Source organism: Cervus elaphus, chromosome 15 (genome assembly GCF_910594005.1).
Source record: "Cervus elaphus chromosome 15, mCerEla1.1, whole genome shotgun sequence".
NCBI lineage: Eukaryota > Metazoa > Chordata > Mammalia > Artiodactyla > Cervidae > Cervus > Cervus elaphus.
Window position 1 is genome coordinate 8,214,059 of NC_057829.1, and position 26,348 is coordinate 8,240,406.

Below are 26,348 nucleotides of genomic sequence, written 5' to 3' on the forward strand. Positions count from 1 at the left end.
GGTAGTGGGAAGGCTGGTTGCCAGCCTGGCTGTTGTGGGTCCCCCAGTGACTACTTGTTATCATAATGTCTTAAATGGTGTGATCACATACTGAAAAACTATAGTCATGCAAAATTACAACAGTAAATTTCAGGACCCACAAGTCAGGGAAGGGAGTTGTAATGGTTTTTCTAACAGCACTATGTTACCCTAGGGGCACACACTTAAACAAAGACGTCATACTTAACTAAAATAATTCAAGATAATATAGTATGTTAGATGAGAAGTGTTTTTGAAATATTCATTTAAAAAGAAATTATTGGAAGTTGAACTAACTTGCCTTAACCCTTCATATTAAATACAAATATTTCTATGGATTTCTGGGTTTTTTATTTTAAAATCTACTCACTGATGAAAATTAGCTGAAAATCCAGTGAAGATCTAAAAAATGATGATGAGGAAGATGATTATCATCTTGTGAAGGTTATAGTGTTAAATCATTTTAATCACCTCTCTTGCAAGTTACATGCTAAGTCGTGTCTGACTCTTTGCGACCCCGTGGACTGTAGCCCGCCAGGCTCCTCTGTCCATGGGATTCTCCAGGCAGGAATACTCGGGTGGGTTGCCATGCCCTCCTCCAGGGCATCTTCCCGACCCAGGGATGGAACCTGTGCATTGGCAGGTGGGTTCTTTACCACTGCCCTCAGTGGTAAAGTTAAATGGGGGTAATCCACTGGGTTGGCCAAAAAGTCTATAAGATGTTATGGAAAAACCCCAACAAAACCATATCATGGGGAGGACGTGAGGATCAAACCAAATTAGTGATAGAAAGAGTTCTTTAAATCTTAGTTGTTGGGAAGGTCCCCTGGAGAAGGAAATGGCAACCCACTCTAGTATTCTTACCTGGAGAATCCCATGAACAGAGGAGCCTGGCGGGCTACAGTCTGTGGGGTCGCAGAGTTTGACACAACTGAGCACTTGTGATGTTATTTTTATCACTTGGAATGTGGCCCAGAACCCAGAAAGAAGAAAAAAAAATTTTAATGAAATAAATGATTGTAGCCAAAGTGTGTGTGCTGTGTGTATGCTAAGTCACTTCAGCCATGTCCCACTCTCTGTGACCCTATAGACTGTCGCCTACCAGGTTCCTTTCCAGCCAAAGTAGATGTTGTCAAATGCAGACCCTGAAACTTAGCCCCTTAGAAAGGAGAGCTCACCCTTTCTTCAGAGCCCGTCTAATCCTACTTTCAGTCGTCCACCTGCAAGCTTGGTGAGCTGGTTTTCTAGTTGGCAGTCAATGAAGAGGGGAGAGAGGGACACCTTGACTCCCAGCTGACAGTGAGGAAGGAGGAAGGAAAACCCAGAACACTGGCCTGGAAAAACCGAGCAGCTTGGGACTGTGGCGCAGCACACAGAACCACCTGGGAGCTTGGTGAAAACACAGACGCGCGGTGTGAGAAGCCGCCACCCCGCATGGCCTGGGCCGCAGCACACCTCCTTAGCACACCTTGTTGGTTCAGTGATGATCTGAAAGGGCTGCTTAAGAAAACAGGGATTCACACGACAAATGTTACGTTTTTGATGACCAGAGCTGTGTTTTTATTTGAAAATGTATACATAAATTACCTTGGATATTCATTGGGAGTATTTAAAGTCACATGGATGAGAGACCTTGAATTTGCCAAGTGAAAGCTTGGAAAGAAAACACATACATAATTGAAAACAAACTTGTAAGTGTTGGCAGAAACTGGAAGAATTTGGTGAATAACAGGCAATGAAATCAGACTGACTGCTGCGCTGAACTCCCCCAGGCCAAAGACTTCTGTTTGATGTTTTTTAACTTTTCTCTGGGATTCAGGCTCATCTTCCTTGAATGTGTTTCCTCATCCTCTGATCGTGGTAGCATCCTGGGTCCCTGTGATCACAGCCTCTTCTCTTTGCCTTCAGTTTGCCGTCCAGTCTGCTTAGATATTTTCAGACTTGTCTCTCTTTTCTTTTATCATTTTCTCTTCCTTTCTCTTCTGCTATTACCTCATCTTGCAAAACACCTAGGTTTGCTTTTTCTTGAACTAGTTTATCAGGTTAGCATCTAAAACAAAAAGCTGTCCATCTAAGCATCATTTCATTCATTTATTTGTTCATTCAACACTTAAAAAAAAATCAAAACACCAACTCCACTCTAGGCTCTATAACGAGCCCTGGGTATAGAGCAATAAATGAAACAGACATATAGTTCCTGTGCTCAGGAAGCCTGACTCCACGGGGGGATGTGGGCTAAGACCCCAAACGGTCCTGGTGCCATGGAAGACACCCCTGAAGGCCTGAGATAGAGAAACTTGGGGGGAGAGGACACAGATGTCAGGACAGGTGATGGCGGAAGTCTTATCTGAGGAGGAAACACACAGTTCTGAAATAGAGCAGGGAGCTAGGCGTGAGAAGCAGGGGCAAACTCACCATCATTGTCATCGTGAGGATGTGCTCTCAATATCTCCCATCCTTACAAATGCTCTGGACCACGTTCCCCCAGCTGCTGTCCTGTTTCTCCAGGTTTCCTTGCAGCAGAGTTCCTTGAAGCATTGCATGTTATTTTTTTTTTTTTCCAGTTTCTCTCCTCCCATTTTCTCATAACCCCCTTGCATTCAGTCTTCTGACCCCAGGACTGCGTGGAGCCTGCCCTGGCCCAGGTCATGGTTGATCCTGTCAGTCATGTCCCTGGACTCTTATTCTTGGTTTACTTTCTTCTCTTGTTTCCAGGGCTCAGTCCTCTCTTGGTTTTCCTTCTGCCCTGTCGGTGGCTCCTTCCTGGTCCCCTTTGCAGGTGACCTCTTTGTGTTGGTGTCCCAGGAGCTGCTCAGCCCTTGGTCTTTCGCTTCCTGCCCACTTTTCTTTAGTGATCAGATTTAGTCTCATGGCTTTAAATCCCAGTAATCTGCCAGTGACCCTCAATTTCTGTCTCCACCCTGGACCTGTTGCCTGGTTCTTTACTTGTGTATCTAACTATGGGGTTGACATCTCATAATCAGAGTTGAAACTGAGCTCTTCATTTCTATCTCATCCCGGGTCTGCTCCACCTGTGGCCTCCCCCACCTCAGCTTTTCATTAAAAAACTTGGCATAATTCTTAAATCTTTCCTTTCACTCCCATGTTCAATTTCTCATAGATTCTGTTTACTGCTCCTTCAAATGTGTCTACTGTGGCTTCCACCTTTAATTTTGCCGCCTTTGTTTGAGCTGCTTTCCTCTCCCATCTGGGTTACTGTAAGAGCATCAACTGCTCACACCCGTTCTCCCTGGACACTATCCTTTTTCAAAATTGTATTGAAGTAATAGTTGATTTCCAGTGTTGCATTAATTTCTGCTGTAAGGCAAAGTGTTTCAGTTATCCATATATATTCTTTTCCATTATGGTTTATCACAAGGTATTGACCAGAGTTGCCTGTGCTGTACAGTGGGACCTTGTTGTCTGTCGCTCCTGTGTAAAATAGCTTGTATCTAATCCCAAACTCCCGATCCATCCCGCCCACACCCCACTCCCCCTTGGCAACCGCAGGTCTGGTTTCTGTGTATGAGTCTGTTTCTCTTTTGTAGATGAGTTCATTTGTGCTGTATTTTAGATTTCTAACATGTGATATAATATAGTATTTATCTCTCTGTCTGACTTACTGCACTTAGTATGATAATCTCTTGGTCCATTATGTTGCTGCAAATGGCATTATTCGTTCTTTTTTATGGTTGAGTAGTATTCCATCATATATATATATACACACACCACATCTTCTTTATCCTTTCATCTGTCAGTGGACACTTAGGCTGCTTCCATGTCCTCTCTGTTGTAAATAGCGCTGCTGTGAGCACTGGGATGCATGTATCTTTCTGAATTATGGTTTTCTCTGGATATATGCCCAGGAAAGGGATTGCAGGACCGTATGGTAGCTCTATCTTCAGTTTTTTAAGGAACCTCCATACTCTTCTCTGTAGTGGCTGCACCAGTTTACATTTCCCCCAGTATCCCCCTGCATACTATTCTTAGCACAACAGAGTGTTGGTCGCCTCTTGGTCTTCCTGTTGGTCACCACACCAGGCCCTCTTCCAGCCTGAAGACCTTTGCGCTGGCTGTTCCCTCCACCTGGTGCACGCTTCCCTCCGATAACTGCACGGCTGACCCTTTTGTCTTTTAAATGCTTTTTCTTAGAGAGAGTTAGCCTGACCTTCCTGTTTGAAGTCCATCAGGTCTCTGTCCACACACTCACAACTCCTCTCAGCTTGTTCTTTTCATTTTTCTGTTGCGCTAATCCTCTTCCAATAGTCTATCATATTCTTATTCTGTGTGTGTCTTACTTATTTTATGTCACTGTCCACTGAAAGGAGGCTTCATGAGTTTCATTGACTGATGTATTCCCAGCACTTATGTTACGTGAACAAATGCATCAGCTTCCCTTAGCACACTCCTTCCCAGTTTCTGCCATTATGAGCCTTTTCCCCCAGATTGAAAGCTGAAAGTCATCTTTATTCTTTCACTCTTTTATGGCCCATAATCCTTTCAATCACAGAGTCTTTTCTGCCCTGTTCTATTTTGTGTCTGAAAGTCGCATGTCCCCTCTAATTTTACAGCTGTGTCACTTTCCCAGGCTCTGGTTACTTCGCTCTGGGAGTGCTGTTTATCCTTTCCCTTCAGTGCGTCTTGTTAACCTCTGCAAGATAAATCTTTATAAAGTATGGCCTTAATCATGACACCCCTTGCCTGGTGAGCAAACTTCTTCACCCAATATTTATGAGGAACCATGGGAGGGGAGTGATGGTGGGGAGGTAGAGGAGTGGCGTCCTGGTGGAGGAGGACCTGGGAAAAACTACTTTTTAGGAACTTTATTTTTTCTCTCCAAATAGAAAAAGTTTGTTTTTTTTTTAATTGAAATTTTTGTTTTATTTCCTAAGACTTATTTATTTCCTAAGACTTATTCCTAAGACTTTAGATAGTCTTAGATAGATACCTCCAAATGTTATGAGCAAGCTAAAGAATACATAATGTACTTTATAGATCTGAACTGGATAAACAAATATTTTTAGCTCTATAAAAAGTACATAGTAGAGAATAAAAAATACATAAATTTCACTTTTCACCAAATACCTATTGTCCCTTCCCCAGTTTTTAAAAAAGTTTTCAACATGAGCATCTTAATATCTGAGTTCTTTACATTTCTGTACTTCTGTACCTCTTGGTTGCCTGATTAAAAAAATGGGGAAAGACTATGAACAGATTCCTCACCAAAGAAGATAGACAGATGGCAAATAAATGTGTGAGAAGATGCTCCACATTGTGTATCATTAGGACGTTGTGAATTAAAACAATGATGAGATGCCACCACACACCTATTAGAAAGTGAATGTCACTGAGTCATGTCTGACTCTTTGCAACCCCATGGACTAGGCCAGAATTCTGGAGTGGGTAGCCTTTCCCTTCTCCAAGGGAATCTTCCCAACCGAGGGATCGAACCCAGGTCTCCTGCACTGCAGGCAGATTCTTTACCAGCTGAACCATAAGGGAAGCCCAAGAATACTAGAGTGGGCAGCCTATCCCTTCTCCAGCGGATCTTCTGACCCAGGAATTGAACCGGGGTCTCCTGCGTTGCAGGGGGATCTTTACCAACTGAGCTCTCAGGGAAGCCCCCTCTCAGAAAGGCCCAATCCAAAACACTGATAATAGCAAATGCCAGCAAGGGTGTGGGGCAGCAGGACTCTCGTGTCATTGCTGGTGGGATTACAAAGTGGTACGGCTGCTTTAGAAGACAGCTCGGCATTTTCTTACAAATTAAACACATGAGGACAGTTTGACCTACCAGCCATGCTCCTTACTTCCACACAAAAACCTGCATTTATAGATGCTTTATTCATAATTGCCAAAACTTGGAAGTAACTGTCTTTTGATAGGTGATGGATAAACAAATTGTGGTCTGTCGGTATTACTGAGCAGTAGAAAGAAAAGAGCTATCAAGCCATGCAGAGACATAGAGGACCTTTAGTGTGTACTACTAAGTGGAAGAAGCTAACCTGAAAAGGCTGCATACTGTATGATTTCACTGTGGAATCTGGACAAGGAGGGACTATGGAGCCAGTAAAAGGATGAGTGGCTACCAGGCGTTAGAGAGGACAGACGAATAGGCAGAGCACAGAGGATTTTTCGGGCAGTGAAAATACTCTGCATAATACAATAATGGTGGATATGTATCATTACAGCATTGCCTAAACCCATAGAATGCACATCACCAAGAAGGAGCCATAATGTGGACTATGGACTTGAGTTGGTAATGATTTGTCAATGTTACTTCATCAGTTAAAACACACGTAGCACTCTACTGGGAGATGCTGATGGTGGGGGAAGGTGGGTGTATATTTGGAGGGAGGAGCTATGTAGGAACTCTTTACACTTTCTCCTCAATTTTGTTGTGAATCTAAAACTGTTCTAGGGACTTCCATAGTAGTTCCGTGATTAAGATTTCACCTTCAAAGGCAGGGAGTGGGGATTTGATTTTTGATTGAGGAGCTAAGATCCTACATACCTCATGGCCAAAAAACCCAAAACATAAACAACAGAAGCAATAGTGTAACAAATTCAATAAAGACTTAAAAAATGGTTCACATAAAAAAATCTTAAAAAAATAAAGCTGCTTTAAAAATAAAATCCATTAATTAAAGAAAAACATTCTGGAGTGCCTGAGCATGCCAAGGATGAAGTAGCCAACTGTTCCTGTCTAAAAATGGTCATAATTTAATGGGAAAGACCAATAGGTACATGGACAAAAATAGGCAATGTAAGATAGCTCAACTGGTAAAGAATCTGCCTGCAATGCAGGAGATCCAGGTTCAATTCCTGGGTTGGGAAGATCTGCTGGAGAAGGAATAAGCTACCCACTCCAGCATTCTTGGGCTTCCCTTGTGGCTCAGCTGGTAAAGAATCCACCTGCAATGCAGGAGACCTGGGTTCAATCCCTGAGTCAGAAAGATCTCCTGGAGAAGGGAAAGGCTACCAACTCCAGTATTCTTGCCTGGAAAATTCCATAGGTGGAGGAGCCTGGTAGGCTACAGTCCATGGGGTCACAAAGAGTCAGACACAACTGAGTGACTTCACTTCACTTCACTCAGAATTCTAGTGATTAGTCCATCTAAACTCTTGACCTTGGGGTCCACACTGTTCTCCCTTAACTTCAACTGTTCCCTCCTGTAACCCCACCCCGAATCTCGTCCTCTCATAGATGCCTTCCACCTCTAATGTCATAGTCCCAGCCTCAGTTCATTCTTCACATCCCCTCTGCGTGCGTGCGTGCTAGATGTCTTCAGTCCTATCCAACTCTTTGCGACCCTATGGACCATAACCCTTCAGGCTCCTCTGTCCTTGGGATTCTCCAGGCAAGAATACTGGAGTGGGTTGCCATTTCCTTCTCCAGGGGCTCTTCCTGACCCAGTGATTGAACCTGGGTCTCCCGCACTGCAGGCAGACTCTTTACCGTCGGAGTCACCAGGGAATTTGCTTTCTCTCTACCCCCATCCAGTGTCTCCACATCCCCTCTTGCACTTTGATGGATCCACTTCCTCCCACTAGCAGCCCTCGTTGCCTCCCGCGTGATCCTGCCTTCAGCCCCTTTATATCAGCATCTCGGCACTCCCTTTCTTGTCCCTTTGCACACCCGCTGTCTGGATGAGCTCCTCTCTCTGCCCCACACACACGTCTCACGTGGCGTCTCCGGAGCGATCACCCAGTGACACATGGGTCAGACACGCTGCACTGACAGCTCCCTGGCCGGAGCTCTCCTGGCCTCTGGAACGGAGCAGCCAGTTCTGGCCACTGTGACTGTATGTGGAAGGGATTGCCTGCTTTAGTCACGTGTGGTGTACCCCCTCCTCCACTTCATGGAGTCAGTGAAGCTTCTTCTCTGAAACACATTTCACTGCGGTGGATGGAATAGTTAACAGTCTTCTCCCAGTAAACCTGGTTTAATGGCCAGGGACACCCAAAGGGATTATATTTCACTTGTTTCAATAACAGAAAGTGGGGGTTAAATATGGCTTTAAAAAAAACGTAGAATGCAGTAATAAGGCAAGAAAGAAAGAAACTGTAGAATCTTGTTACCAAGCATTAAAGCTTCGGATAAGTACTCTCTGCGGACAGTCATTTTAGAAGCACGCAGGTATTCTCCGGATACAAACAGACAACCTTACCTTTTATTCCCTTTGTTTTTTTAATTTTTTAAAATTATGAAATGTGGTAACACATTTACAGGAGACTAGGAAAATACAGAACAATATTATGTATAGTTGCACTATATATTGCAATTATTTTTTAAGTAGATAAATTAAGATTTTTAGATGGACTTTCAATATTGTTTTTATTTGTTTATTTTGCTCAGAACTGAAGATGTCAAGGAAAATGTGCTGGCGGTTTTACTCATTATCCTGGTCTCCCTGCTTGGATTTCTGACATTGAACCAAGGCTTTTGCAAAGACATGTGGGCGCTCCTCTTCTGCCTCGTCATGGCCAGCTGCCAGTATTCCCTGTTAAAGGCAAGACCACATCTAATTCTTACCATCATTAATGTAGCCTTGAAATCATGAGATGATGACCCAGACACTTCTGATTTGTGTTCCAGAGTGTTCAGCCTGACCCCGCCTCGCCAATCCACGTAAGTGTCCGCTCACAGGCTTGTCTGGTCCGCTTGCATTGAAGATGGGGAATGGCCAAAAGCAGTTCAAATGTGTACAGCAATATGCATATATATTGAATGACAAATGGAAGTACTAACGCATGGTGGTCAGGTTCAGGGGAGATCTGAGGCTGTGATGGGAACGGTGGTGGGGAGGGGCCAGGCTGGGGACCATCCTGTGTGGAGGGCCTTTTGCATCTCACTGAACTCATCTCAGGAAAGGCGTGGCAGCCAGTGGGGAAGTCGGCAGAGTCTGCAGTCAGGATGCCTGTGTTGGCTTCCTGGTTCCTGTGTCTGAAGCTTGGACCCTGAATGAAAAGTGAGCTCTCCATGCCTCAGTTTCCCTGTGTGTGAATAAGGATAGTAAAAATGCCTATGGAGGTTAAAATAATCCAAGTCACGGGCTTACAACAGTGCCTGGTATATAGAAGTTGCTTCATAGATGGTAGCTGTTATTGGGAACATTGGTTATGTAAGCACAGATCATTATTCTTTTTACATGAAGCTGATCTCTTCCTATCCCACACTTTCAAGTGTTTTGTTACCTTTTATCTCATTGTTTGGGGGGCTTATTTATATTTGAAACTCTGGCCTCCCCAGCACCTATCTCTTGGTGCTCCAACATCCCTCCCTGAGCTCAGAAGCACAGGTAGCATCCACTGACCAGGGCGCTCCCTCCCCTGCGGGGTGGTGGGTCCAGGTCTGGCACTGCCCCTACAGGGACCCCAGCCGCATGCCTTTGCACCAAAACCACTGCTTGGCGGATGTCCCAGCTCTTTGAGAAACCTTCCTTCTCTGTTATGGTAAACTCCTGTGAGTCCCTGAAAATCCCATCTGATGAAAGAAAGCTTGACTTTCCCGGTATTATGCTTTTAAAAAGAAATTCACATCCAGGATTTAGGAGTGATCTCGAGTCTGTGATAGCTCATATTTAGCTCATAGTAATTAAGAAAAGCCTATAATTGGCTGCTCACCTGGCATACGTTGCTATCTTGTTAAATTCCTCTGTTCCCCATAATTGGTTTACATGGAATACATCTTCTTTTGTCCCAGTGTCTGAATGTCAAGATAAGGAGAAACAGCATAATTAGGGTATCACAGATGTATTGTTGTGATTATTGTCAAGAATCTGGATTAGGTAGTGTGAGCAGAGATGCTCAGCCCTGTGATGTTCCGTCCCAGCCCACCCCAGATGCGACACTGCCGTCCTCCTGATGCTGTAAATAAGCCCCGCTTCCTAGTGACAGCGCTCGGGTCACTGTCTTTCTGGGTGACCCGGGGGAGGGGTGTAATTGGCTGTTAAACATTCATTTCCTGCCTGTGCTCTCACGAATGGTGCTACCAGAGGTGAATGGTGAGAACAGCTGTTATTATCCCTGTGGATTTATAATGACTGTTTGTAGGACCCCTGGGTCACGGTTCTAAGTTGGAGTTGTAGTGTCTACATTGATCCAGTTCCTAGAGGGCTATACCCCGCTGCTCTTCCTTTATCTGAGCACGCATGTCACAGTGAGATAGGAAACAGCGACTCCTCTTTCTGTCATTGGAAGCCACAGTCAGACATCAAAGTCTGTTTATTGTAGTAATTAATATGCTTACACAGATTGCTAAGTGGATTAGTCCTGATTTGAGTTAGCATTTCCAGCTATTACGGTGAGGAAAGAAAACATGGTAGGTATAAAATATTTCCTCTTGTAATGTGTCTCAGCCATGTAGACGTTTAGAAGACTGCCTTACTGTTTAGAGATGAGAAAACCTCAGAAAGCTCAGTCCAGTCTGGTAGAGAGATGGTTCCGTGCCTGCCACCAGCCCCGGCTAAGATTCCTTTATCAGTGGCTGCCAGATAAAGCAAAGTACAAAAAAAAAAAAAGCATTTTGTTTTGGACTGGAGTACAGCTGATTAACAGTGCTGTGATGGTTTCAGGTGGACACTAAAGGGACTCAGCCATGCATATTCATGTGTCCATTCTCCCCCCAACGCCCCACCATCCAGTTGCCACCAAAGTGCTGTTCAAGACTCTGTTCGTTCCCAGGGAGCGGCTGTTCAAAAATGCAGTCAATTCTTATTCTTCGACTGCTTGACTTTTCTGCTTTGTTTCCTTCCGGGAGCACAGAGGTGGCAAACTTTGAGCAAGTAGTTAAAACCAGAAAATAGCATAACGATTTTTTTTTTTTTTTGGTATAACACTGTGTGTTTCAGATAGAGTTGCAGAATTAATACTGGCATGCTAGTAGATATGGTACCATCAACCCTGGGCTTGGAAAAAAAAATGCTTCTGATTGTAAAAGAAAACAGGTCTAGGAGAGCTTAAAAACTGAGATGAGAGTAGCTCCTGGAATCAGTTGGAGGATCAGAGACTGGTAATTTAGTGATGAGTGATGAAGCTGTTCCTTAACTTACACAGACTTGTAGACTTGTCTAACCAACAGTGGGTTTCCCGGGTGGCTCTAGGGGTAAAGAACCTGTCTGCCCATCCAGGAGACATAAGAGATGTGGGTTCGATCCCTGGGTCGGGAAGATCCCCTGGAAAAGGAAATGGCTACCCACTACAGTATTCTTACCTGGAGAATCCCATGGACAGAGGAGCCTGGTGGGCTACCATCCATAGGTTTGTAAAGAGTCACACCCGACTGAAACGACTTAGCGCACATGCACAACCAACAATATCCACTAATGATAACCCAGAAAGCAAAATCTAGTGCGATATCTGAGAGGTAGCCAAAGACTGGGATCCCCAGCATGGAGCTGGAGTCAGGGGCCTTTCCCCACACCTGCTGAGACCCTGCGTGGGGGTGGCTGGGACAGCACCCGGGAATCTGCATTCTGACACCACCCAGGCGCTGGTGGAGGAAGTGACCTCAGGTCATACCTGAGAAACACAGGTGATGGGGAGCGTGCAGGTTTGCGGACTTGAATTCAGCCTCCCCCTGTGCACACTACGGCCTCTTGGTCAAGTGACTTCTCTGAGTCTCAGGTTTTTTGTCTGTGAAAGAGGAAATATTAAAATAGGATATTGTGAGGGAAGCAAGGTGATGCACATCCAGGGCTCAGCATAGAATCTGGCACTGCGGGAGCGCTTGACAAATGCTAACAATTTTTGTGTGAGTAAAGTAGGGGCCATAATAACAACCTCAGTTAGTGCTGGTAATGAGTGAGCTGGACAATGTATCTAATGTTCCTAGCGCAGGACCTGGAATATTAAGTCCTCTGGAAATGATTCTTTTCCTTTCTCATTCTACTTTGCAGATACAGAAGGCTGAGAATTTTCACAAGCCCCATACCTAGTTCCCTTATTATTAACCTCATACATCAAAATGTTTCATTTGACACAGCTACTGAACCCAGGTGGACACATCGTTATTAACTGAAGTTCATGTTTTACTTAGATTTCCATAGGTTTTTCCTATTATCTTTTTGTTTATTGGTTTGAGGATCACATCCAGGATACCACATGATGTTTAATTATCCTCTCTCTTAAAGCTCCTCTCTGCTATGACGGTTTCTCAGGCTTTCCTTGCTTTTCTGATCTGGAAAAGAGCTTCAAGGAGCATTGGTCAGGAATTTTATAGACTGTTCCTCAGTTGAGATTTATTTGGTGCTCATCTGATGATTGGATTGGGGTTATGGATTTTGGGGAGGAAGACTGCAGAGTTTAAGTGTCATTTTCCCCACATCTTTTGAGGGTCTGTACCATCAACATGACTTACCACTTCTGATGTGGACCTTGATCACCTGCTAAAGGTGCTGTTTATCAGAGGAATGATTTTTTAAAATTTTATTAAAACTTTTTTAAAAGTTGCAGTAGAGTTGATTTGCAGTGTTATATTAGTTTCTGGTGTCCAGCAAAGTGATTCACTTATACATGTACATATATCTATTCTTTTTCAGTTTCTTTTCCATTATAGGCTATTACAAGATATGGAGTATAGTTCTCTGTGCTCTACAATAGGTGCTTGTTGGTTGTCTATTTTATATATAATAGTGCTGCTGCTGCTGCTGCTAAGTTGCTTCAGTTGTGTTCGACTCTGTGCGACCCCATAGACGGCAGCCCACCAGGCTTCCCCATCCCTGGGATTCTCCAGGCAAGAACACTGGAGTGGGTTGCCATTTTCTTCTCCAATGCATGAAAGTGAAAAAGGAAAGGGAAGTCTCTCAGTCATGCCCGACTCTTAGTGACCCCATGGACTGCAGCCCACCAGGCTCCTCCATCCGTGGGATTTTATCTGTTAATCCCAAACTCCTAATTTACCTCTCCCTCCCCCATCTTTCCCCTCTGGTAACCATAAATTTGTTTTCTATGTCTGTAAGTCTGTTTCTGTTTTGTAAAAAAGACTATTTGTATCATTCTTTAGGTTCCACATATAAGTGATAGAATACGATATTTGTCTGACTTACTTCACTTAGTATGACAGTGTCTAGGTCCATCCATTTTGCAGCAAATGACATTATTTCATTCTTTTTATGATTGAGTAATACCCCATTGGGTATATATGCCACCAAGTGTGGGCCATAGAATTCCTGTTGGCTAGCGTTTTACTAGGGTCAGCTTCTTTAGGACAGTTGGACACCCACCCCCAGATCATCTTCTTTTGCTCCACATAGAAAGGGAACTAAAGAGTATAGGTAAAATTTTTCAGTATACAGCTGAAAAAAAAAACAAGACTAATTTGAAAGGATATATGCACCCAGTGTTCACAGTAGCACTATTCACAATAGCCAAGACGTGGAGGCAACCCAAGTGCTTTCAGTAGACATTGGATTAAGAAGATGTGGTATATATAAACAATGGAATACCGCTCAACCATAAAACAGAAAATGCCATTTGCAGCAGCGTGGACAGACCTAAATAATACTGGGTGCCTGCTAAGTTCCTGCAGTTGGTCCTACTGTTTGCAACCCCATGGACTGTAGCCCACCAGACCCCTCTGTCCATGGGATTCTCTAGGCAAGAATACTGGAGTGGGTTGCCATGCCCTCCTCTAGGGGGTCTTCCTCACCCAGGGATCGAACTCGTGTCTCTTACATCTCCTGCATTCGCAGGCGGGATCTTTACCACTAGCATCATCTGGGAAGTCAGATAATACTACATTTAGTGAAATAAGTCAAACTGTGAAAGACAAATACTATACAATAGCACTTATATGTGGAATCTAAAATTTAGTACAAGTGAATCTATATGCAAATCAGAAACAGACTCACAGACATAGAAAGTATACTTCTGGTTACCAAAGGGAGAGAGAGAGAGGGAGATAAATTAGGAATTTAGGATTAATGGATACAAACTACTGTACATAAAATAGATAAGCAACAAACATTTACTCTATAACACAGGGAACTATATTGAATATCTCATATACCTATAATGGAATATAATCTTTGTTAATAAAAAGCTCAAAACAAATCACTGAGCTGTACATCTGAAACTAACACAATATCGTAAGTCAGCTCTATTTCAACTTAAAAAATTTAAATGAAAACTTCAGGAGCTCTAAATAGACAGATGAATTGCCAAGTCTTAAGTGAAACAGAACTAATCAACAGCCACCAAAAAATTATACTTAAATAAACTATTCTATACTGTCGTGTGTGTGTGTGCTAAGCTGCTTTAGTCTTTGTGACCCTATAGACTATAACCTGACAGGCTCCTCTGTCCACGGGATCCTCCAGTCAAGAGTGCTGGAGAGCGTTGCCAGGCCGTCCTCCAGGGGATCTTCCCAACCCAGGGACTGAACCTGCAGCTCCTGCATCGCAGGCAGATTCTTTACTGTTGAGTCACCATGGAAGCCCCTCTTACCATCATAAGAAACTATAAAAACAACCAACCCTTATTATAGTGAACAGAGTTCTACGTAGGTAGACATCATACTGCAGAGGGGCTAGACAGAGCAGGTAGTTATTTTTCTACACTTTCCAGGTAGGGGCCCTTCTCACCCTCCTGAGTCCTTTCAGGAAGAGTCAACACCTTCCAGGAAATGCTGTTACGAACGCTTTTCCCCACACTCTGTGTTCACTTCACAGGGGTAACAGTCACATTGTGTGTTTAAAGAATGATGACTATGAATGAACTTGAGCCAAGTGAGGTTGAGTGTTGGGGCTGGAAGGATCCAGGGCCAAATACAGGGACCATCTGCGTTGGTCTGGTGAGCCAGTGGGTAGTGACCAGGCAGCCAGGTGGCCAGCAGCGGGGTTCAAATCCTGGTCAGCCACACTGTCTTCTGTCTGTGAAGTCGGGCAAATTTCTTTTTCATGCCTCAGTTTGCTCTTGGCAAAATGAGAATAATAGTAGGACTTCTTCAGGTGGGTTAACTGTGTGGTTACCTTTCCCGTAGGTAGGACAGGGCCTGAGGCACAGGAGAACAGGATAAATGTCAGCCATTGCTGCTGTATATCAGCTTGTCAAAAAGAGCTGCCCTATGAGTTCCGCCAAACAGGAACATGTGCAGACTCAGTAGGTGGGAGGCAACTGTTTTCTGCCCTCTGGGCTGAGAAGCAGAGATCTGCAGGAAGCCTGGAGCTGACATGGGTACCAGCGGAGATGGGATGGGGCTGGTGTGGCCTGGCTGCTGACAGCCTCGGTAGAGTAATGCTGTGTTCAAATACTCCATCCTCCTTATAACCAAATCCTTTCATCTTTTTCTCTCTCTCTATCACCTATCTCTCCATGTCACTATCCACCTATCATCTATCTTTCTATCTTCTACATCTATCCATCTATCTATCCATCATCTGTCATCTCCATCTCACTATCGTTTATCTTTATCTACCTGTCTGTCTATCTGTCTATCTCTCCATCTCCCTATCTAGCTATCATCTATCTTTCTATCTTCTATATCTATCCATCCATCATCTATCTCCCTAGTCTCTGTCTCAATATGCTGAAGATAATGAAGAAGCTGAAGTTGAATGGTTCTATGAAGAACTACAAGACCTTCTGGGACTAACACCTAAAAAAGATGTCCTTTTCATTATAGGGGACTGGAATGCAAAAGTAGGAAGTCAAGAAACACCTGGAGTAACAGACAAATTTGGTCTTGGAGTACAGAATGAAGCAGGGCAAAGGCGAATAGAGTTTTGCCAAGAGGATGCACTGGTCATAGCAAACACCCTCTTCCAACAACACAAAAGAAGACTGTACACATGGACGTCACCAGATGGTCAATACTGAAATCAGATTGATTATATTCTTTGCAGCTAAAGATAGAGAAGCTCTATACAGTAAGCAAAAACAAGACCGGGAGCTGACTGTGGCTCAGATCATGAACAACTTTTTGCCAAATTCAGACTTAAAGTGAAGAAAGTAGGGAAAACCACTAGACCATTCATGTATGACCTAAATCAAATCCCTTATGATTATACAGTGGAAGTGAGATAGATTCAAGGGACTAGATCTGAAAGACAGAGTGCCTGATGAACTAAGGACGGAGGTTTGTGACATTGTACAGGAGACAGGGATCAAGACCATCCCCAAGAAAAAGAAATTCAAAAAAGCAAAATGGCTGTCTGAGGAGGCCTTACAAATAGCTGTGAAAAGAAGGGAAATGAAAAGCAAAGGAGAAAAGGAAAGATATTCCCATTTGAATGCAGAGTTCCAAAGAATAGCAAGGAGAGATAAGAAAGCCTTCCTCAGTGATCAGTACAAAGTAATAGAGGAAAACAATAGAATGGGAAAGACTAGAGATCTCTTCAAGAAAATGAGAGATACCAAGGGAACCTTTCATGCAAAGATGTTCTCAATAAAGGACAGAAACGGTATGGACCTAACAGAAGCAGAAGATATTAAGAAGAAGTGGCAAGAATACACAGAAGAACTGTACAAAAAAGATCTTTATGACCCAGATAATCAGGATGGTATGATCACTCACCTAGAGCCGGACATGCTGGAATGTGAAGTCAAGTAGGCCTTAGGAAGCATTCACTACGAACAAAGCTAGTGGATGTGATGGAATTCCAGTTGAGCTATTTCAAATCCTGAAAGATGATGCCGTGGAAGTGCTGCACTCAGTATGTCAGCAAATTTGGAAAACTCAGCAGTGGCCACAGGACTGGAAAAGGGCAGGTTTCATTCCAATCCCTAACAAAGGCAATGCCAAAGAATGCTCAAACTACCGCATGATTGCACTCATCTCACACACTTGTAAAGTAATGCTCAAAATTCTCCAAGCCAGGCTTCAGCAATACATGAACCATGAACTTCCAGATGTTCAAGCTGGATTTAGAAAAGGCAGAGGAACCAGAGATCAATTTACCAACATCTGTTGGATTATTGAAAAAGCAAGAGAGTTCCAGAAAAACATCTATTTCTGCTTTATTGACTTTGCCAAAGCCTTTGACTGTGTGGATCACCACAAACTGTGGAAAATTCTGAAAGAGATGGGAATACCAGACCATCTGACCTGCCTCTTGAGAATCTATATGCAGGTCAGGAAGCAACAGTTAGGACTGGACATGGAACAACAGACTGGTTCCAAATAGAGAAAGGAGTACATCAAGGCTGTATATTGTCACCCTGCTTATTTAACTTCTATGCAGAGTACATCATGAGAAATGCTAGTCTGGGTGAAGCACAAGCTGGAATCAAGATTGCCGGGAAAAATATCAATAACCTCAGATATGCAGATGACACCACCCTTATGGCAGCAAGTGAAGTAGAACGAAAGAACTTCTTGATGAAAGTGAAAGAGGAGAGTGAAGAAGTTGGTTTAAAGTATCAACATTCAGAAAACTAAGATCATGGCATCTGGTCCCATCACTTCATAGCAAATAGATGGGAAACAGTGGAAAAAGTGACAGACTTTATTTTGGGGGGGGAGCTCCAAAATCACTGCAGATGGTGACTGCAGCCTTGAAATGAAAAGACACTTCTCCTTGGAAGAAAAGCTTTGACCAACCTAGATAGCGTATTAAAAAGCAGAGACATCACTTTGCTGACAAAGGTCCATCTAGTGAAAGCTATGGTTTTTGTGGTAGTCATGTGTGGATGTGAGATTTGGACTATAAAGAAAGCTGAGCACCAAAGAATTAATGCTTTTGAACTGTGGTGTTGGAGAAGACTCTTGAGAGTTCCTTGGACTGCAGGGAGATCCAACCAGTCCATCCTAAAGGAGATCAGTCCTGAATATTCATTGGAAGGACTGATGTTGAAGCTGAAGCTCCAATACTTTGGCTACCTGATGCAAAGAACTGACTCATTTGAAAAGACCCTGATGCTGGGAAAGATTGAAGGTGGGAGGAGAAGGGGACGACAGAGGATGAGATGGTTGGATGGCATCACCAACTCAATGGACATGAGTTTGAGTAAACTCCTGGAGTTGGTGTCGGACAGGTAAGCCAGGCGTGCTACAGTCCATGGGGTCGCAGAGTCGGACATGACTGAGGGACTGAACTGAACTGAATCCTCTACCTTTCTATATCTATATATCTAACCATATCTATGTATCTATCTATTTATCTATGTATCCATTCATCCATGTATCTGTCTATTTACCTTCCTATTATCTACCTATCTATCAACAGCAAGTTTGAAGCATTTGAGCAGCCTACCCTCTTGGTAAGAGGATAATTAGAATGATCTGGTCTCTTAGTCACAAGCACCACTGCTCTCTAGATGGGGACCTCCAGGTTTTAATAGATTCTCTCACCTTATCCTTTACTTGCCCTGCAACCAGAGCGCAGGCTGAGAAACTGTATGCGTAGGTGGGGCTCCTGGGAGAGCTAAATGCATGTTCAGAGCAGATTTTGTGAAGCAGCCTCCAAGATGCCCCCCAGCAGAAATCAGCAGTGCCCCCTAGTGTATTTTAAGGTTAAAAACACTTGAATGGGAAACACTGGGATAAGTTTTAAAAGACTGTGTTCGGACTTCACCTGGAGGAGCAATGTAATTTTTAAATTGAAAAAAAAAAAATCAATCCTTGGAGGTTTTCCGGACTGAATCCTATATGAAAGAAGTAACTGGAGCAGGGAAATTTTATTAATGGGTGTTCTTAGGAATCAAGGCAAATAAAAGTGACTCACATGCCATGTATTAGTGATTCACTTAGAATTGTTTGGGGACCCAAAAGGTAGCATGACGTTCAGGGCAGGCTCTTTCTAAGGGAGGGTTAAAGTTTATGAGTCATAAATTATGGGTAAAAAGAAAGCATTCCCAGACCCAATAAGTAAAGTTTGACGTGGCAGATCCAAGATGATATCTTTAATTTGTTTGAAACCAAAGACTTTCAATTCCTGGCAGAAGTTTTAACCTTTTAGTAAAAGAATCAGGGCAAGTGGGAAGTAGGTATTTAATTATATTTCTAAAATGATATCAGTTTGAGGAAAGATCTCATATGCTTGTGTATTTGTATACTAAGTGGCTGTCTATACCAAGCAATTTATTTTGCTATTAACTTGATAAGAAATGCATTAAGATTTCACTTAGGCTTTAGTTTCAGTTTGTTTTTTTTTTTCAAATGCAGAAGAAGTATTCCCTTTCCCATTAATCTATGACCTAGTTGGATTCAAAAGGAAATTTCATAATAGTGCAAATATTCCTTTAAGACTAAGCCCAGACCCAGGGCCAAACATAGCCAGCCCCCATGGATAGGCTGTGTTTTCTTTCCCATTAAATGATGGTCTCAGAATAGGACTATTTCTATTATAGAAGCAGAGCAATTTAAATTGCATTTCTAAATATAATATGTTCAAGGCAGTGACTTTAAAAATTCATATCTGAGCTCGTATCACTTTCATCTTGACTTTTTATACTCAAAGTAGTTCATGAATTGCAAAGAATATTCTCTCCCTAATTCATTTTTGTTGGTTTTTTGAACCTTAGGAATTGTGCATTGATTTGTGAGATGTAAATTCTTCATTGGCTTTTGCCCTGGAAAGTTACCTTAGGAATTGTGCATTGATTTGTGAGATGTAAATTCTTCGTCGGCTTTTGCCCTGGAAAGTTGATGTTACACCTTTCCCCTAATTTTTCTGTCCATTCCAAGAGAAGAATAAAAATGCGTCTGCTCTCTTTGTAACAATATTTTGAGGGCTCAGATGAAATCTGTTATGTTTTCGGTCCTCCTCAGAGGAAAATGGATATAAATAGCAAATGTTTAAAAATTGGATTATTCCACTGTACGGTACTAAGGCATTTTATGCAGACTCTGCAGATATAAACTTTGCACCTGAATTGTCTTGCTTTCTAAGACATAAGGAAATTGAAGCCAAGTTATAATTCTATTTCTTGTTAATAATGGAGCTCAAATTAGACCATGTAGAGCAAACAGTGGTTTAAATTAGTTTTGCACTTGAAACGAACAACACAAATAGAAGTTTTGCTGTGGGGGAAGCATTGAATTAGATCTAGGTTTCATCCGAGGCTGGTAATTAAATTTTCAGGTAAATCCTGTTGAGTCTGAGAAGGAAAACATTCTTTTTGATACTGTCAGTCTTCTTAAACAGAGTAAGCCTCGGGGTTTTCTTTTTGTCCTTGGTGTTTTGTGTGTCTGAATTATAGTGGGGGAGGGGGAGAATGTGTTATATGGTGCAAGTTGTATAATATGGTATAAATGATTGAGTATGAGGTTTCTGTCATTGAATCAAAATTAAAGGTACCATTCAGAAATTATGTTTGTTTTCTAGGGACACAACCAAATCATAACATACAGCAGACCAATCTATTTTTGTGTGCTGTGTGGCCTTATTTTGCTTCTTGATACAGGGGCCAAAGCCAGGCACCCTCCCACTTACATTGTGTATGGTCTGAAGCTCTTCTCTCCAGGGTCCCTCCAATGGGCTAGGGACCTCTTAATAGGTGAGTTCATTTGGGGGGATTGTGGGAAAGGTCACAGAGACGGGAGGGTATTTCTCCCCTTGATTTTCTGAATCCCTCATTGGAGAAACTTTCTTACTTGCTTATTGGATCAAGAGATGTGCATGTTCCTTTTGGTTTGCATGCTTTCAGTAGACTCTCTGGGAGCCAGAGCCCAAAGCATCCAACAATGGACTTATTCTAAAGCAGAGGTCCCCCACCTTTTTGAAACCAGGGACTCATTTCATGGAAGACAATTTTTCCACTGGCCAGGGGTTGTGGGGGTGGGGGTGGTGGTTTGGGGATGATTCAAGCGCAGTAGGGTTTGTGCTCCTATGAGTATCTAATGTGGCTACTGATCTGACAGGAGGCAGAGGTCAGACAGTAATGTGAGTGATGGGGAGTGGCTGTAAATACAGATGAAGCTTTGGTTTCTCACCCGCTACTCACCTCCTGCCGTGTGGCCCAGTTCCTAATCAGCATCAGTCCATGACCTGGGGGTTGGAGACTTTGTTCTAGAGGATGTTGATACTCATGACTAGGGAGCCGCAGCACTTAATATCTGAAGACAGGTGGCTAGGGTACATGGTGTGGGGCATCAGTGGGACTCCCCAGGAGGGGAGTGATTTTTGTCCTCAAGGTGGTGGTCACAGACTCACCCACATGGCACAGATGCTCTGGAAATGCGTGAATGGACGTGGTTCTCAGTCCACATGGCATCCTGGATATGCTAGTCACCTAGCTTTTCACTGGTGTGCTTTACTTGCCTGAAGGTCCAGGCAGTATTTGATGTAAAAAGCTCCACTTACACAGGTGACCTTCATGTTATAATGGTATAGAGCCCCAGCTCTGGAGCCAGATGGCTGGCTATTTGAATTCCAGCTCTGCTTCTTTCCTACTTGTGTGACCTTGAGCAAAATTCAACTGTAGTTTGAGGATAAAAATAGTACACACCTCAGAGGTTGTTGCAAACTTTAGATGTGTTAGTATATTTCAACATATAGAAGAGCGTCTGGGACCAGGTGTTAGCTATTATTATCTTTATTATGCAAAGAGACTGCCCCATTGTGGACCTGCAGCTCTGAAGACTTGACTGCCAATGCTATGAGAATTCCTGTGATGACACCCAGAGGATTACACACGTATTCATGTGTGATTATCTGATCACATTGACCAGATGAGTTGATAAAGGGCAGCTACCAGAGGCTGCACTTCCTGGATCTGTTACTTGCCAGCTGGAAGTTTTCCTCGGGGACATTGTCAGAGCCATAGGTCCTGCATCATCATTCTCTGATCCTGTGACAACTCTTGGAGTCTCTCCAGTGGGACTCAGGAGGACCCCAGATATGATGTCTCTGTGCTTCTTAGAGGTGAAAACTGGAGGAGACATCCCACCTTCTGGCTCACTTTCCCAGCTGTCATCTCGCATCCCTCTTCCTACCGTTTTGGTAGCAGACTGTTCACTCCCCTCACACTTGGCCCACTGCATGAACCCACCTTTGTCTGCACCCTCAGCACCTCGATTCCTGCTGTATCATGTGAGGAGCTGAGTGTTGGGACCATGTTTCAGAGACTGTCTGAATTCTAACAGGAAACAGAAACAAGTTGGGAGAAACTTAGGAACTGATCCCATGATTAAACCCTAGTTGGTGTCCTCTTGGTCACTTCCCAGGTAGTTCAGTGGTAAAGAGCCTGCCTATGATTCAGAAGACTCAGATTCAGTACCTGGGTCGGGAAGATCCCTTGGAGGAGAAGATGGCAACCCACTCCAAAATACTTGCCTGGGAAATTCCTTGAACAGAGGAGTCTGGCAGGCTACAGTCTATGGGGCCCCAAAGAGTCGGACACGACTGAGCGACTAAGCATACACACACATGGTGTCCTTTTGCCCAAGAATCTTTACTTCTACTCTGCTTTTTTTTCTACTCTCGTATTTTTCACTTTACTTTTTATATTATTTGAAATTCTGTCACAACACACACACACACACACACACACACACACTATGAAGGGCTTTAAGTCCCTTCTACCTTCCCATACATTAGCTCACCCCTCTTCCTTCTGAGATCAGCTTCAGTGAAGGAGTCAGGGCCTGGGTAGGCAGACATGCCCCATCACCACTGCACACACGTGAGAGGACTGTCCTTCCCTGTCATCTTCTTTGTATAAACAGCAGTGCTGGACGCTGGAGTCTTCAGTCAGGGGCATGGGAGGAGATGTAGAGGGCACACAAGGGTTTCGGAAGGTGTCCAAGAAACACCTGTCTGTGCCGTAACATTGCCTTTTCTTGTCTGTGCCCACACTCAGTCTTGTGTATCTCGTGGACCTCTTGCCTGAGGATCTCAGTGAGCATGAGTGTCGGCAGACTTCCATGTCTTAGAGGCCATGAGGGTTTGCAGCCTGGCCTGAAGCCCCAGTTCCCGTGTCTTCTCACCTAATCTTTGTGTCCCTTCTCTGCCGCACTCCCAGCCCCAACAGCAATACACACTATGCTAGGCAATGATGACTCATTTCCCTAAGTTGGGTCCCATCTTCTCTCCTTGCATAGCCCCTGCTTTTCATAATATCGAACTCATTCTGTAGTCATCTGCTCCATTTGTGATGTTCGACCATGTCCATCTCTGTCACTAGCTTGGACATTCCCCCAGGGAATCCCTGGTACTAAGCATGGTGTCCAGTGCATACAGGTGCTAAGGAGACACCTTGTGGAGGGGTGAGCATGGAGTATGCTTTAAATACCAAAGGAATTACTGTACAGAGGACTTTGGAACACTTCCCATTCATAAATCAGGAAAAGTCTATAGTCGTTTGGGGACTGTTCAACTCAGCCCTTAGAATAAGTAGGAATTTTCTAAGTACCTTTTACAGATGGTTTGTATAAAGAGATCTAGAAGAGGAAAAGCATGACATATGTTCCATTTAGAAATCATTTTTTTCTGAATAGATCTCCCCTATTCCTATTTTTCTTTAATTTGCTACTATGAAAAAGCCAATGCTATTGAATAAATGCAGTTGTCTTGGCATAGTGGACTTAGCATACCATCAGAACATAAAATTAAATGTTATTAAAGCTCAAAAAGTGAGACCTTAATGTAATTGGTCAAAGTCTAAGATTTTACTTTTAGCAGGAACCCTGGTTCTAGAATTGGCTATTAGCTATGTACATTCAAATTTTATTTATCTTCAAATCAGTGTCATTAGGGAGTGGAGATGGGGCAGGGAACATGGCATTTCTTATCTTTTTCACCAGAATTCCCTGTTTTCTCATTAAAACTCCCCCTTAATACATATTCTGTCTGCTTGTCAACAGTGAGGAGAGTAGTGATAAATAGTCCAGCATGCCGACTTAATGACTTCAGGGTCAACAAAAGTGGAAACCTAGAACAGTGGCAACCCCTATGGAATGAAGGTGGTAGGCATTACTAGTTTGTACCAAACAGGAAAAGATCGTGGGACAAATTTAGACAGAAAGAGAGGCTTATATAAAGTTTCCAACTTTATGAGGGAAAAGAAGTTCAGAGTCATCTATTCTTCTTTGTCACCTTCTGTCCCTCAGCTACCAAGGGATCTGAGTGGGTTATAGCTGCTGACATTGTTAGGTTCAGAGTTAGCAAGAAGAGAAAGAAAAAATTTCAGGGAAAACAAAAGGTTATTAGGAAGAAAAGGGGGAGTTTTGATGTCCTGAGAAAGTACCACAAATGGGTGGCTCGGAACAGCAGAAGTGTGTGTCTACTAGTTCTGGAGGCCAGAGGTCTAACATCTCTGAAAGCCCAAGGGGAAGATACTCTCCAGGCTGTCTCCTCGGCCTGTCAGTGGCCCTCTTCTCCCTGTATCTCTTCACATTATTCATCGTCCCTGTCTTTGTATCCGAATTTCCCCTGTTTATAAGGATTTCAGTCATATTAGATTAAAGCCCATTCTAATGATCTCATCATAATGTGGTAATCTGCAAAGACCCCCATCTCCAAATAAAGCCCCATTCACAGGTCCTTGGTGTTCGGACTGTGACATCTTTTGGAGGGGCGCAATTTAACCCATTCGACAAGGAGCATCTAAGACAAAGGACATGAGAAAAGTAGGAACTGAGTAAGTGAGACGTTTACCATCGTGGGCCCAAAGATGCTCGTGTGCCCATCATGCTGAGGGAGTGGTCCTCTTCTGACTGATGCTGGAGTGTGTGAAATAGTGCCTGGAGCTGTGCTTTCTGGGTAATATCTCTATTCCCCACTGCTGCTCTTGGTTTCTGCTCAGACCACCAACCTACCAGAGTGTAGAGAGGCGGCAGAGGAAGAGGAGCAGGAAGAGAGGAAGATGTAATGTCTGCTGCCTTATTCTGCCTCCCAGGGCAGAAGGGGTTGAAAGTGAGCCAGGGGTAGGAGATGAGTTTAGTGGCCATTGGGCAGGTGGGGAGGTTAGAGAAGCTCTTTGCCACGTGTGACATGAGAAGAGAACATCAGATAACAGAACTATAGAAGGAGGAGAAAGTGCAGTGATAAGGAACAGCTCTACACTAGACCACTTCACCAGTCTTGGCAGTGAGCTGTAATCCACCTACTAGACAGTGGAGAGATGCAGAACCTTCCAAGAGATAAGGAACCTGGAGAATAAAATTGACACAAGAAGAAAGACAAAGTCAGTGGTGGGACTAGTTGTTTTTGTAGGCTGAGGGGTGAATTCAGGAAATAGAAACACTCAGGGTGATATTCTTACATAATTTATTTCTCTTTATGATCTTTCATATATGTTCATAATATCACCTCTTTCATTATAAGGAGAAAGTCTGTCTTTTTTCCTGAGAAAGACCTTTCTAGTGCTCATTTCCTCTGCTGACCTCTGGGCTGAAATTTTTATTACTTTGCATTTGGGTAGCTTCAACAAAAGCCTGTGAGTGTGACTGGCTTTGTAATCATCCTTTGGATGAGAAAGCCAAGAGGTCTGCAGTCCCTAGTACTGTATTTCAAGAAGAGCAGTAACAACGCCAGCGTGTGCTCTGAGAAGTGTGGCCACGTGGGCTACACGGGGTCTTCACATGGGGCCAGGGAATGGGGATGTCCAGCCTAGAGAGGAAATGCTGGGGTCCTGGGGGCACATGTGGTGGCTGCAGGTGGTTAAAAGGCTGCCAGATTGGAACAGGAGAGATTTTATTTCTGCTGGAGTAGCTGTGATAACGAGTTCCACTGTCTAGTAGGTGGATTACAGCTCACTGCAGGACTGGGGAAGTGGTTTGGTGTAGAGCTGTCCGGTAGGGCCATGGGTTGCCTAGTCAAGCAAGGAGTTCCCTAATGTGGGAAGAACTTGGGCAAGATGAGACAGCATCACTTACAGAAGGGTTCCATGTGCTTAATGGGTCCTTTCCAGATGTGAGAGTTTGACATTTTGTTTTAGTCTTCAGGACCATCACCTGCTACCTACACTAAAGCAGCTCCAATGATGTAACCCTTGGAGGTAATGGAGGTTTTGTAACCAGTGACTGAGGTGGATCCACTCTCACCTGCACACTGAGGCACACATTTCCATGTCTCGTGTAAAGACTTGCCTCTTGGCCCCAGTAATCCATGTCAGGACCATGTGCTAAAGCACAGATATGACATGTGGGAGACACACAGTGTTTGCAGTCATACCAAGTTCAGTCGCTCAGTGGCGTCCAGCTCTTTGTGACTCCATGGACTGCAGCACGCCAGGCTTTTCTGTTCTTCACTATCTCCCAGAGTTTGTTCAAACTCATGTCCATTGAGTCGGTGATGCCATCCAGCCATCTCATCCTCTGTCACCTGCTTCTCCCTCCTGCCCTCAATCTTTCCCAGCATCAGGGTCTTCTCCTTGGTTTTATTTCTGTCTTATTTTAATTTTGCTCACTTCCCCCCACCCCAACCTGCAAATATAGTAATGAATAT

General features: G+C 43.6%; 1 protein-coding gene across 3 annotated transcripts in view; it reads left to right on the plus strand.

Annotated features, from left to right (window-relative positions):
• PCNX2 (pecanex 2) overlaps nucleotides 1–26,348 on the plus strand; it is a 301,990-nt gene that overhangs the window by 79,370 nt on the left and 196,272 nt on the right. For all 3 annotated transcript variants that reach the window (XM_043925987.1, XM_043925989.1, XM_043925988.1), the window contains 3 exons: nucleotides 8,378–8,531; nucleotides 8,618–8,650; nucleotides 20,286–20,457. In XM_043925987.1, the coding sequence (XP_043781922.1) occupies nucleotides 8,378–8,531; nucleotides 8,618–8,650; nucleotides 20,286–20,457 (359 nt within the window). The remainder of the gene's footprint in view (nucleotides 1–8,377; nucleotides 8,532–8,617; nucleotides 8,651–20,285; nucleotides 20,458–26,348) is intronic.